At 39.5% G+C, this 13,406-nt stretch overlaps 1 protein-coding gene across 1 annotated transcript in view; it reads left to right on the forward strand.

Annotated features, from left to right (window-relative positions):
• Positions 1-12,855, forward strand: part of adarb2 (adenosine deaminase RNA specific B2 (inactive)) — a 228,009-nt gene extending 215,154 nt beyond the window's left edge. The window contains exons 8-10 of the mRNA XM_067377710.1: positions 115-296; positions 5,753-5,957; positions 12,708-12,855. Of these exons, the coding sequence (XP_067233811.1) occupies positions 115-296; positions 5,753-5,957; positions 12,708-12,855 (535 nt within the window). The remainder of the gene's footprint in view (positions 1-114; positions 297-5,752; positions 5,958-12,707) is intronic.
• Positions 12,856-13,406: the final 551 nt, after the last annotated feature.

A 13,406-nucleotide genomic window follows, 5' to 3' on the forward strand; every position in this document is an offset into this window, starting at 1 on the left:
CAGCTGTTAAAGTGGGCGATTCATGGCAGGAACATGCTCAACTACACTTAATGTCCACAGTCAAAAGTCTGGGAAAATACTACACCTTTCCTAACCCCTTTGCACTCTCTACAGGTGGAATGTGCTTGGCCTGCAGGGGGCGCTGCTCAGTCATTTTGTGGAGCCGGTATATCTGTACAGCCTGACGGTGGGCAGCCTGAGACACACGGGTCACTTCTCTAGGATGATAAACCACAGACTGGAGAGAGTCGGCCCTCTGCCCACCTGCTACCACCGTAACCAGCCTTTACTCAGCGGTATTTCCCTTTTCTTTATTGACTAAATGTTAAACAGACTCTGAATAATAATATGTTTAACGACTGTTTGTTTGGTCAGTTGGCATTACAAAATATGAAGGTTCCTGCTGAAATGTAGGTCCCTGTATGAGGGTGCTAGTGTAACTGCACCCCTCTGAGCAGGATTCGAACCAGCTTCAACTGGCACGGGAGCATAACCTGATATTGCTGAGTTCAACATGTTCCTGGGTCAACATTTTTTTTTTTTATCCTGGAACAACATTCTAATCAATCAATCAGATTTGAGGAATAAGTTTACAGATTATGTCAAGTTTAGGCTTAAAATCATGAATTGGTGCTTCTATATCAGTGTTATTCATCTATCATTTCCCTCTGATTTTTGGGATAACTTATGGGTAGGGAATAGGGATAGGGTTAAGACTAAATTTTCAGACTAGAATGTTGTTCCAGGATCAACAAAATATGTTGACCCAGGAACGCATCTAACTCAGCAATATCAGGACGTGAGGCACGGGAGGCGGGCTTCCTAGGATAATGAAGAGGGGATGAGAGTAATGGAGGCCAAGTAGTAAGCTGTGTTTGTAAACCTCTCTCCTATGACCTCAAGATTCGCTCTCATGACTTGTTAGCACGTCTAGCTCCCATGCCGGTTGACTCTGGTTTGAATCCTGCTCGAAGTGGTGCAAGTAAGCTAAGCCCCAGGTATGACCATCTTGTGTCCACACAGCTTTCAAGGTATAGTCAACCGTAGATGAGCGGTGCACGGATGGGCGAGTTTGACAAATGTGCAGTACAATTGCTTTTTTATACTTTGATACCAGATTTCAGAAAGCAGCAGTCGTGTCATTTACAGGACATTTGCTCGGAAGTATAGAATTAGTAGCGGATCCGCCATTGCGCTCCAAGTTTAGAACATACTCTTGCTTATTTCTCTACATGAATCTCTCCATCTTTGTACTCTTTCAAACATGAATAGGCTATTATCACACTTCCTATATCCAGTAAGTGAAGCAATGTATAGCTACTTCTGGTACCATCGTAATGCAATCAAAACTAATGGCTAGATCCTTGCGGACGCTCATTTTAAGATGCGTTTAGTCAAATAGGTGATTACAGCACGTTGAAAATATACAGAAACAAGTGAGTCGTATTATTTTTAAAACGGAGGTGCATTACAAGGCTAAGAGCAAGAGGTCAATTTTGTCATCCTATGTCCCGACACCATTTTTCTGTTAGCAAAACCAGAAGAATGGATACAATGCTCCAATGAGCAGTTCCAGTAACCAACTCCGCTGTGGTGTATTGTAAAAATTAGATCCTTTCTGATCTCCTTGTACAAACACTCATCAATTTCTCTGTCCATTGTAGTGTTTTTCTTCTTCTGTTTCAGCATGTTTTGTATCTCTTCCCACACTCTTCTACAGCTACTGCACAGTACATCACTGTATTGCCACCTAGTGGACACTTCTGTCTTAATTCACCTCGTAAAATGAGGATGACCAAAGTATACTTTGGGCTTTACACTTGCAACCCCAAGGTTATGGATTTAATTCTAAGGGAACACACATATTAATAAAATGTATAGCTTGAATGCACTGTTAAACCTCAGCCCTTGCCAATGCTCCAGCAGATGTGACCTTAAGCGCATGGAGGACACTCTGTCTCGCTCCATCACTTTGTTAAACTGCTCTCTTGAGCCTCAGTATGGCAGACGGACTGTTCTATTGGATCTACCCATCCTACAAATCAATCTCATCAAACACCTTATCACTGCCATTGAAGAGAAGAGAGATCCATTCACTCTTCCTCTCACGCCCAGTGGGCCGCATGTCTCCGGCACGGCCCTTTTCACCACCATTGATGAGCTTCTCTTCCTTTGTCTGGGCTCTCTTGTTGGGGAAAATGGACTGGTTATTTTAGGTATCGCCATCATAAAGGGTGCAGAGTTCCCAAGAAGCGGCCGAGATCTCTTATCATAAGAAAAAGCAAATGACCCCTTCAGTCAGGAAGCTAATGTGAGGCTCATACCTGCACCAAAGGCTCAGATGCTTTAGCAAAGCATATATATAGTATATCAACAATAACTGTATGTCCAATACAACTTCACATTTTGGGCCAGAGTTAATAAACAGGGCAAATTAGCGTGAGCGCACAATTCTAAAAAAGTGTTGATGGGAGTGGAAAGTTCTGCGCGTGATCTACTGATGACACGCAAATTAAAGAACACAGACACAGCCGGACCATTTCCATAATGAGCAATGCAATCTACCAAGAGCAGGGCAAATTAGCGTCTGTTTTTTTTTTTCTTTTTTTTTGGTGCAAATACCAGTAAATTGACTAGCACAAACCTTAGTAAATCACCTTGCATGATTCATTTAAATACTCTCATCCCATAAATTTTGCATCTAAAGGCATCTTTACACAGCCGATTTATGGCTGTTCTGAAGCGGGTCTGTACCTGGTCAGAATTCAGTGTAAAGACGCAATGCCGTGTTAAAGAAGACCTAAAATACGCCGGGTCTGACCCACCTCAGCCCCTAGTATCAAAGGCGACGCGACGCTGTTTTGATTCAGTGTAAATGAAACGCGAAACAGTGCCGTTTTAAGCAGCGTCGTTGTCATGACAACCCAAAGGACGCCTGTCAGTTCGAGGCAAAAACATATAGCCTACAGCCAGCTCCATTTGTTTAAGCTAACGTTAATTTAAAAAATGCCTACCAATAGGGGAAACAACTGGTCCAACAAAGAAGTAAAAGAGCTTCTTTTAATAAGAGCAGAGGAAGAAATTAACCGGCAAATTGACGGAACTGTAAGAGACAGCAATGTGTACTGTACTATTGCTGAGAGACTTAATCTAATGCCGTTACATTTAAAATGTCGTGTTTTTATTTATTTTGTGTTTTATGTTATTTGTTATATTTCTTTTTTATATTTGTTATTTAATTTTATAGCATTTGTTTTTGTTAAAACTAATTTTAAAATTGTAGTTATTTTAAAAGGTATATGTTTCCCGCAATTTTATTTCCTGTGTAAATGCATTTATGCCGCTTCAGAACAGCATTAAACGTTCTGTGTAAATGTACATTTTTGTGATTCTATGCCACTTCAGAATTGGTTTCTGTGCCGCTTTTTCTGTGTAAAGATGCCTTAATAAAAGGGAAAGTACTACATATGCAATTAAGTCAGCCACAAAAATAACTGTCCATGCCTTTTCAGCTCTAATTTTTCATTGTAAATCCTGACAGTAGGTTTGTAACATGAAAAGAGGGTTTTTGCTGGAGCAAACTGTTAGTAAATCTGGCCCGTAGTGTTTTAGCAGCATTCTTGTGTAAAATCCTCTGCATGAAGGATAGACAAAATCATTAGTGAGAGTAAATGAAGACAGCTTGAGGGAAAATAATAATGACTAGTATTTCCTTCAAACTTTTCCTGTGACTCATTATTTGTTTATTATTGACTCATTATTTAGACATACTTATGCACAGAGGAGGTCATTAAAATTTGTTTTACTAAATGCAGGTTGCATTTTATTATGTAAATGTTAGATTTAAGCTCCAAACAACAGCATAATGTACAAATAATGTACTGTATGTATAATAAATGTGCAGAATATGAAGGTGCTTAAAGGTTAAGAAATATAAAAATGATATACACATACATGAGATGAAAACTCTTGACATGCAGTATTAGTCTTCCAAGAAAACTGTTTTATTCTACATGGAGGAGGTTGTATCCTCATGGACACCATGTTGCGATCAAATGACCAGCTGTGTCACATAATAGACAATCCATGATGTATACATATGAAAAAGAAAAGGAACAAAAGACAAACTGCTTTGTGAAGAGAGAGCAGTTAGAAAACAAATTTAATGCATCCAGACCAGTAGGTGTCAGTATAAAGTCCAAAACTACTGGGATGAAGAAGAGCTATCAAAATATTGAACAAAACTTACTGAGCACACTAGCTTAACCAAGTAACATAACTAGCTTAAGACTTTGTCAACCACTTAACAAGCTAAAAATTGTCTGGCTGACCTGCTTGACCAGCACCAAACAAGAACTAACTAGCATAAAACCAGACTAGACTAGCAAATGGACCAGACTGGAAACTCAAATTCATGCTGTAGTGGTGAAGTTGCTGTGTCTAGTTGGTAACTGTGAAACTCTTGCATGATTTACTCAAACCTACACTGTTAGCAAAAATGAGAAAATGAGGATTAGTGAGGATGTCCTTCAAATACAGGTCATACACTTTAGCTAGCACATCATTTTTAGAAGATACAAAGTGGCACTTAAGAGTAGCTTTATGTCAAATACAGCGATCACATTTAGCAGCATCTTGTGTAAAATACTCTGCATGATGGATAGACGACAACATTGTGACTGACAGTAAATGATGAAGCCTGCTCGAGGTAAAATACAAATTAAGTGCTCTATTATAGACATATATGGATAAACGAATTGAAGAGTGTGAAATGACACCGTGAAAGAGTGAGCGAGGTTCCAATAAGGATGCTGTGTTACGGCATAAAAGGATATGCACATTATTATAGTAGACAATTTATTACACCTGTTTGAGGCCCTGGATAGAGAATCTGAGACTTGCAGGAGGATTAAAGGAATAGTTCATCCAAAAATGAAAATGATATATGACTTTCTTTCTACTGTGGAAAACAAAAAGAGGCCCAATGCCCACAATTGCTGTTTTTAGGACAAGCAAATAATGCCTAAAATTTGTCCTTTTCCTCACACAAAGTTACCATATGGCTTCAGATGACTTTGAATATAGCGCACAAGTCATATGGTCCATTTCAGAGGTCAGCAGTCGCAGGCCCCGTTATCAAAAAATAGCACATTTCGGCAATGCTGTATTTCTTTATGAGTTTCACAACAGAAAGTAAGTCACACAGGTTTGTAAAAGATGACAAAAGTTACATTTCTGGGTGAATTATCCCTTTAAGGCTACTTAAAAATGAGTCCTCTGCTAGTGTGTTTTGCTAAACATAAACACCAAGTTTTATGTTTGGGTTTGTGAATATTAATTTCAACTTTGCAGTTAACATTAGCACAGCTGTCTTCCATGTCAAAATTCTCTCTTTTATCAATGCTCTCCACAGTTTAGCAAACATGCTACCCTGTTAAAACATGTTACGCCATTGTGTCTCATGTAAAGCAATTCAGAAGTCAGCAGCACAGCTCATGGGCATGCTATCATACTCTCCACTTTAAGAAAGAAAGAATGCCATGCTAATTGGTGTAGCGATGCGGCAATGATTGAGGAGCCCGAGAGATCCTTTGTGCCTGGAACCAGTGTTTACCTCAAAGATAGCACAGACGACACACAGACATGCTCGCCTGCTAATGAAACACTTCAGCAATCACATGCTAAATAGAACCTCCCTCGAGTGCTCTTTCTTTCTCTCACTAAGTCTCCCTCTCTTTTCTTGCATTCACAGGCCTGAGCAACAGTGACTGCAGGCAGCAAGGAAAGTCTGTGTGTTACAGTGTCAATTGGACGGCAGGCGACGCCCAGCTGGAGGTGCTCAACGCGTCTACTGGAAAGAGGAGGGACTCTGGAGCTCCGTCCAGACTTTGCAAGCATGCGCTTTTTGCACGTTGGATCAGACTCTATCGTAAGGTGAGCTCACCTTTGAATAGAAAGTGTCTTTTTATTCAACTCTTAAATTTTGAAATGACCTGAAATGAATGAACATACACAAACTAGATTTTATGTGTCAAAATTCATAACAGGACACACATAGGCATTGCATTCTTTTTGTTGCCACTAGGGGCACTATAGCAGAACTATAACTGAAGAAATAACCAAATTTCCAAGATACTAACTGAATGCCACTAGCCAAATGATGTTACCACAATGTACCATACTCTAGTCAAAACGTTCAGCATTTATGAACATTAATCATTTTCTTACTACACAGTTGGGGTGTTGCAATATACCAGATTTTTAAAGGGGACATATAAAGCCCCTTTTACAAGATGTAATATAAGTCTCTGGTGTCCCCAGAATGTGTTTGTGAAGTTTTTGTGTGTGTCCCTTTAAATGCAAATGAGCTGCTGCTCCGCTTAGCTGAGCTTGTGCTTCGGTTGCTCAACAACAACAAAGCTGGAGAATCTCACACAGCCAAAATGAGGATTGTCAGTAACGGTGTTCAGCCTTACTCGCCCCCTTTGTTGCATGTTCTCGGGGGCAGGTTTATGTAAATTTTAGGGTTAGTGATGTCACTAACCCAGAAAGTAACTTGTTGTAGTCCCTACTAGCCATTTGTTGTAGTCCTTAAAGGTGCCCTTGATTAAAAAATCTCATTTGTTTAAACAACCTCCGAAGAACAGGCGAATCTCAACATAACACCGACTGTTAAGTAACAGTCAGGCTCATTAATATGTACGCCCCCAATATTGCATATGCCAGCTCATGTTCAAGGCATTAGACAAGGGCAGCCAGTATTAATGTCTGGATCTGTGCACAGCTGAATCATCAGACTAGGTAAGCAAGCAAGAACAATAGCGAAAAATAGCAGATGGAGCGATAACTGACATGATCCATGATAACATGATATTTTTAGTGATATTTGTAAACATAGTAGCATGTTGCTAATGTACTGTTAAATGTGGTTAAAGTTACCATAGTTTCTTACTGTATTCACGGAGACAAGACTGTCGCTATTTTCATTATTAAACACTTGCAGTCTGTATAATTCATAAACACAACTTCATTCTTTATAAATCTCTCCAACAGTGTAGCATTAGCCATTAGCCACGGAACATAGCCTCAAATTCATTCAGAATCAAATGTAAACATCCAAATAAATACAATACTCACATAATCCAATGTATGCATGCAGCATGCATGACGAACACTTTGTAAAGATCCATTTTGAGGGTTATATTAGCTGTGTGAACTTTGTTTATGCAGTCGAGAGCTCGGGAGGGGGCGGAGAGCGCGAGATTTAAAGGGGCCGCAGCCTGAATCGTCACATTTAAACGCATTTATAGGCAGTTAAAAAAATTTTTTTTGAAAAATCTATGGGGTATTTTGAGCTGAAACTTCACAGACACATTCAGGAGACAACTTAGACTTATATTACATATTGTAAAAAAAAAAAAAAAAAAAACGTTCGATGGCACCTTTAACCTGTTAACTGTTAACATCCCTCTGGGCTTTTAGTCCAAAAGTGTGCTCATTCAGATAAAAACTTATAGATTAAAGTATGTTTACTTCAAATATCTTTAGAGAGCAGTATTTTTTTTTCCTATTTTAACCCAAAATAGGACGATGTGAGCATTACGGAGCGTTAAACTCTTGCATTTAATTTGTTTCATTCATACTCGACATCCGAGGGCGCCCTCGAGCAGAAAGTCCACAAGTGAGACTCATGAGTAATAAATATCAGGAAATCCCTAATATGGACAAAGACATCCAACGATCGCTGTAGCTGAATAAAACGCAGATAGAGACATTTTGACTGAATAAACATAAAGATAATTAACACACTATTGCGACAGTGTTATGGTTTATCTGTGATCTTAAAGCCATTTGGGGTATTTCCATAGGGATAATGTATATTTATAATGCAATGCCAATCGACATAGCCTTTATCACTGTATATAATGCTATAAAATAATATAATATATATATATATATATATATATATATATATATATATATATATATATATATATATATAATATATATATATATATATAATATATTTATTTTATTTATTTTTATTTGACAGAGCATTATTTGTTTTTTCATAGATAGATCTATAGATATAAAGATTTCTATGGATATTGCAATATATCGTTATCTCGAATTCTTTTGGCCACGATAACTGTATAGTAAAAAATCTGATGCTCAATATGCAGTATGCTAGTATTTCATTATGAACATAGCCTTAAATTTGGAATAAAAGAGAAGTTGCAGTAGTCCCTATTGTGATGCATGTCTGAGTGAACCGGCTTCTTGACCGAGGAGCAGGACTTGATTTTGTCCACCGGGAATTGATTACATCGTTGTCATTTGTTAATTGCTGTGATCTCATGTGAGTGACAGGTTGCTGTAGGAGAGGGATAATTATCCTGCCCTCGTGCCGGTACACACTCATCAGAGAAGAGATGTCATTGGGAGGGGAAGGGGAAGTTAATATTCACTTCAAAAATAATGACGTGCACAGATAAATAATTTATAACACTGCAATACTGTATCAAAAACAACAATTGTCAATTTTGATTTCATGGTGACTGTAGCCACTTTTCCACCATCAGGCCGAATGGTAAAGAATGGTTCCGGTTATATCTCCACTTGAGCTTGGTTCGCCATGGCACGATTACAATCCACTCTTGGCTGGGAATTCTCAGCACTGTTGACCAACAATGGTTGCGTTTACTTCGCTCAAATATTGCGCTTGGCCAGCTACAGAGAAACTGACAGCCAGGCAACAGACAGTAACCAATCCTGAGTGGCAAATTCACTACAGCATTCTACCAGCACGGCTCAGCACGGTTAGCCTACCATAATGCCATAACATCCTCCATAACGCAGTCACTATTTACATCTCATATTGTCTATACAATCTTGCTTTACCAAGGCAACAACTGACACATTTGTATTACATTCCAAAGAGCTCCGTGAAACCATGAAACTATATCCGTACCGACTGGGCCGGATCGGCATGGAATGGAACGGTTAAAGGGTTAGTTCACCCAAAAATCAATTATCCAAACCCATAAGTCCTTTGTTAATCTTCAGAACACTAATAAAGATATTTTTGATGAAATCCGAGAGGTTTTTAATCTTCCATAGAAAGCAATGAAATTACCACATTCAAGGTCCAGAAAGGTATTAAAGACATTATTAAAATATTCGACGTGACTGCAGTGGTTCAACCTTAATGTTATGAAGCGATAAGAATATTATTTGTGCGTAGAAACAAAACAAAAATAACTTTATTCAACAAATTAGTCTCTCCCCTGTCATTCTCCTACGCCAGTGGTCTCTTTCTTGCAACGAAAAAGTCACCATTCTGAAGGGCCGTTCAAATATTGCGTCTAAAAATGCGTGGAAAGCGCAGCTGTGCCGCTTTCTCCTTATTTCAAAGTGCTTTCTCTCCCGTGGCGTCTGCCGTTGATATGCAACCATGAACTGTGCTCACCGCGATGGTGAGGAAATCGCGCTTGCCTAAATTTCAGTAAAAGCACTTGCGCAAGTCGCGAGCGTCGATTTAAACCACCGAAATGTGCCCGATGCTACCAATAAATGTTACTGATGCTCAAACGGCATTTTGGGCAAATGTGGACAGAAATATAACAGTGTACAAATGAATTCAGGGATGGCATTTGTTCAGTAAAGTGTTGTGTTGTTTTGATGTTATTTAAGTTAAAATAAAGTAAGGGAAAAATATTTGAACTGTTAATAACTAATATTGTAAGTAACAATGATAGAGACACTGCTGTTTATATTTTTTGTTAAGTATGACAAAAATATTTTAGTAATGAAATTTGAAGTAAATGAGAAAAAATGCAAAGTAAATGTTCTGAAATTTTGCGCTTTCTTATACTTGAATGTTAAAATGGCCCTCCTATGAGGTGTCAATCACAGCAATGGCCCCCAGGCAATTTGAGTTTGAGACTCCTGTCCTACGCTATTTTCGTTGCAGCACTTCCAGGTTCTACATCAGAACGGCGACTCATCGGCCGATGTCTGTTCACGTGAGCAGCACGAGGTTGAACCACTGTAGTCATATCAACTATTTTAACAATGTCTTTAATACCTTTCTGGACCTTGAATGATGGTAATTTCATTGCTTTCTATGGGGGATGAAAAAACAAAACTTGGATTTCATCAAAAATATCTGTTTCAAAGATGAACGAAGGTCTTTACGGTGTGGAACGTCATGAGGGAGAGTAATTAATGACAGAATTTTCATTTTTTGTGTGAACTAACCCTTTAAGCAATGAGAACTGTTTGGCCTGACGGTGGAAAAAACGGCTTCACACTCAAAACGATAAATCAGAAGTCACTGTGCTGTTGGTTTCTTTACTTCCATTATTACTTGCCGCATCATGTCGCTGCTCGTAACAACTTTGACTCGTGTCCAATGGTCACCAGTAGGGCTGTCAAACGATTAATCACGATTAATCGCATACAAAATAAAAGTTTGAGTTTGCATAATATATGTGTGAGTACTGTGTAATTAATATGCACAAATTAATGTATATATTTAAGATGTTATTTATGTACAAAATATTTGTATTTATATATAATATAAATTATATAAAACTATAAATAAATACATACACTAGGGGTGTAACGATACGCTCAGGTCACGATACGGTACGTATCTCGATACTGAGTTCACGATACGATACGTATCACGATATTTTGAACAAAATGAAACTGAAATTCAAACAAGATTTATTAAAAAAACATTAACAAATTTCAATAATTTTCCTTGTACATACAAGATCACATTTCAATAAAATAAATAAATATAAAATTTTAATAAAAACCTTCTGTATTCAAATTAACAGTTGAATAGGGCTGTCTGTCACTGAAAAAAAAATGTTAAATTTAACATGAACTTAGAATTATGAAAAGGGGCCGTTCACATATCGCGTCTAAAAACGCGTGGAAGGCGCGGCCGCACCGCTTCTCCTTCTTTCCAAAGCGCTTGCGCTCCCGTGGCGTCGGTCGTTGCTATGCAACCATGAACTGAGCTTTCCAAGAGGATCAGGATGTTTCTGCACAGGATAAATGATTTCTAGCCCTTGCATTAGTTTTACTACGAGATATATTGATGGAGATAAGATATAAAAACCACCATGTACAGCTATGATCAGCTGTTCGGCTGAGCTTTTGATGTTTTGTTACGGAAAGGCCATAGCTGATCGGTTGATTCTTGTCACATGACCTGCGGTGCGCATGCGGCATTCTGAGAAGTTGAGAATTGCATGCGCGTCGATCCCATTATGAGCGCGCCTGCCGTGCGGCTACATTTGAAAATAATAACTGACTTGCACGCGGAAAAGACGCAATATGTGAACGGCCCCATAGAACTTCTTAAAGCAAAGCATCGCAAGCGTCTTTTGCTTTTCTGTGAGCACAGCTGTTACTGTGCACTGCGGTGAAAGAAAGCCACGACTTTTCTCACGCGACCAAGCAAGAGACTGACATGAGAAACGTTTAAACCTGCTTGCAAGATTAAATGTGTGCCCGAAACACTTACTGAACTAGAGAGCTGATTGAGACACGACATCTATGATAAATCGTTACACCCCTAATACTTATAGTAATTTAAAAATGTGGTAGCATTGGATCTGGACAGGAAGGATAACTCTGGGAGTTGGAAGGGGTGTGTCGCGATTCTGCCTTCTCACATCGCGATACAGGTTCGTGGACCTGCGTATCACGATTTCGGTTTCATATCGCATATCGTTACAGCCCTAACATACACTTTTGAAATATTTCTCAAATATATACAAAAATGTGATTGTATTTATATATACATAATAATTACACAAGGTACACCCACATATATTAGTTTGTATGCGATTAATCGCAATTAATCGTTTGACAGCCCTAGTCACCAGAAATGATTTCCAATCGTCAGGGGAAAGTTTTGGACAATTCTAAGGGCTCTGGTCAGGAACACAGTTTCCCGAGGCAATACAATGTTCAGGGACACCAGAAATCCCGTGAGAAACCCTGCAAACACATTTATACACATCTTTAGAATTCACTTCTTACTTAATACAAGCAGTTTGAGATCAGAGGTCTCGAATGAAACCTATAACCTCTCAGCTCAAAGCCTAGATCTGGTGGTGTTTTCTCAGGTCAATATAAAGAACTAGTTGAGGATGAATAATTCTGTTTTTATTAACCACAACAGACAGCTCCCATTTGTTATGAGACAGAAAAAAAGTGTCGGGCAGAATTGGGCCCTCATCATGTAAATGTATGGGAGAGATGCCGGCTGCTGTACCAAATGCTGGCAGTTAAAGTCTAATGACTGTGGAAATGGTAATCATCTTGAAAAGCACTTGAGCGGCCTCCCATGGCAAACGCTCAGCGCTCGCAGTCAGGGACGCAAGAGCACACACGCTAATCTCCAAAGAAACTTTTCTTTTCTCCGTTCACCGCGCCCCTTTTTGCTCTCACTGTTTTTTCGTGTGTGTGTGAGTGTGCGACAAAGAAACGCACAAAAGCACGGAGAATGTTCAATTGCTTGTGAAATTTAAATGGAGAGATTACACAGCTGCTCAAATGCCACGTTTGTGCCGGCTCATTCGTTTTGTTTTGCACTCTCACCATCTCTTCTGTCTGTCCCATCCTTCTTTCCTTCATTCTGTCTTTGGTTTCCTCTCTCTGTAGCTGGTGGTCCGTGGGGCGAGCGGTATGCCGCTGTACTGTGAAGCGAAGCAGGCGGCCGGCACCTACCAGACTGTGAAGCTGCAGTGGTTGAAGGGTCTACAGGAAGCAGGATTAGGGACCTGGGTCAGAAAACCTCCCGAGCAGGAAAACTTCACTCTGACTGTATGAATGCTGAAGCCTAACCTGGGCGTAATCGTCCCCTCGTCACCACCAAAACCAACTTCACCTGCCGTCCGGTTGCCACAGAAGCCCTTTCTCACCCTAAAGTCAACAACATCCCACTGCCAAAAAATCTCCGCAGGGAGATGACAAGAGTCGCGACTAGGTGGTAAACCTTGTTCTGTCAAACTCTCACAAAACGTGTATTTGTTGCTACCAAGGTAAGGGTGAGGTATGGAAGCATTTTGTACCTTGCCTTTCATAGCTTCTGGAGCAAAGGGTATGGTTAGCGAAAATTTTATCCCCAAACTCCGCCCCACAGGAGATTTTACACATTTCACTGGTCATGTCAATCCAGATTGTCTACACAACGCTAAAACAAATACCAGCCTTAACTTTAACCTGAGTACAGCGTTGGTAGCGCATCCTGAAAGATAACATTACTGTCTGTCGCGATTGAATACCTTCATGATTTTTCTGGAATCTAAACTTTTAGACAGGTGACTGTTATTGAGTGGACCGATTCAGTCGACTCAAATACGCAATACGGTTAAATTTGC

This window comes from Chanodichthys erythropterus, chromosome 23 (assembly GCF_024489055.1).
Source record: "Chanodichthys erythropterus isolate Z2021 chromosome 23, ASM2448905v1, whole genome shotgun sequence".
Taxonomy (NCBI): Eukaryota; Metazoa; Chordata; class Actinopteri; order Cypriniformes; family Xenocyprididae; genus Chanodichthys; species Chanodichthys erythropterus.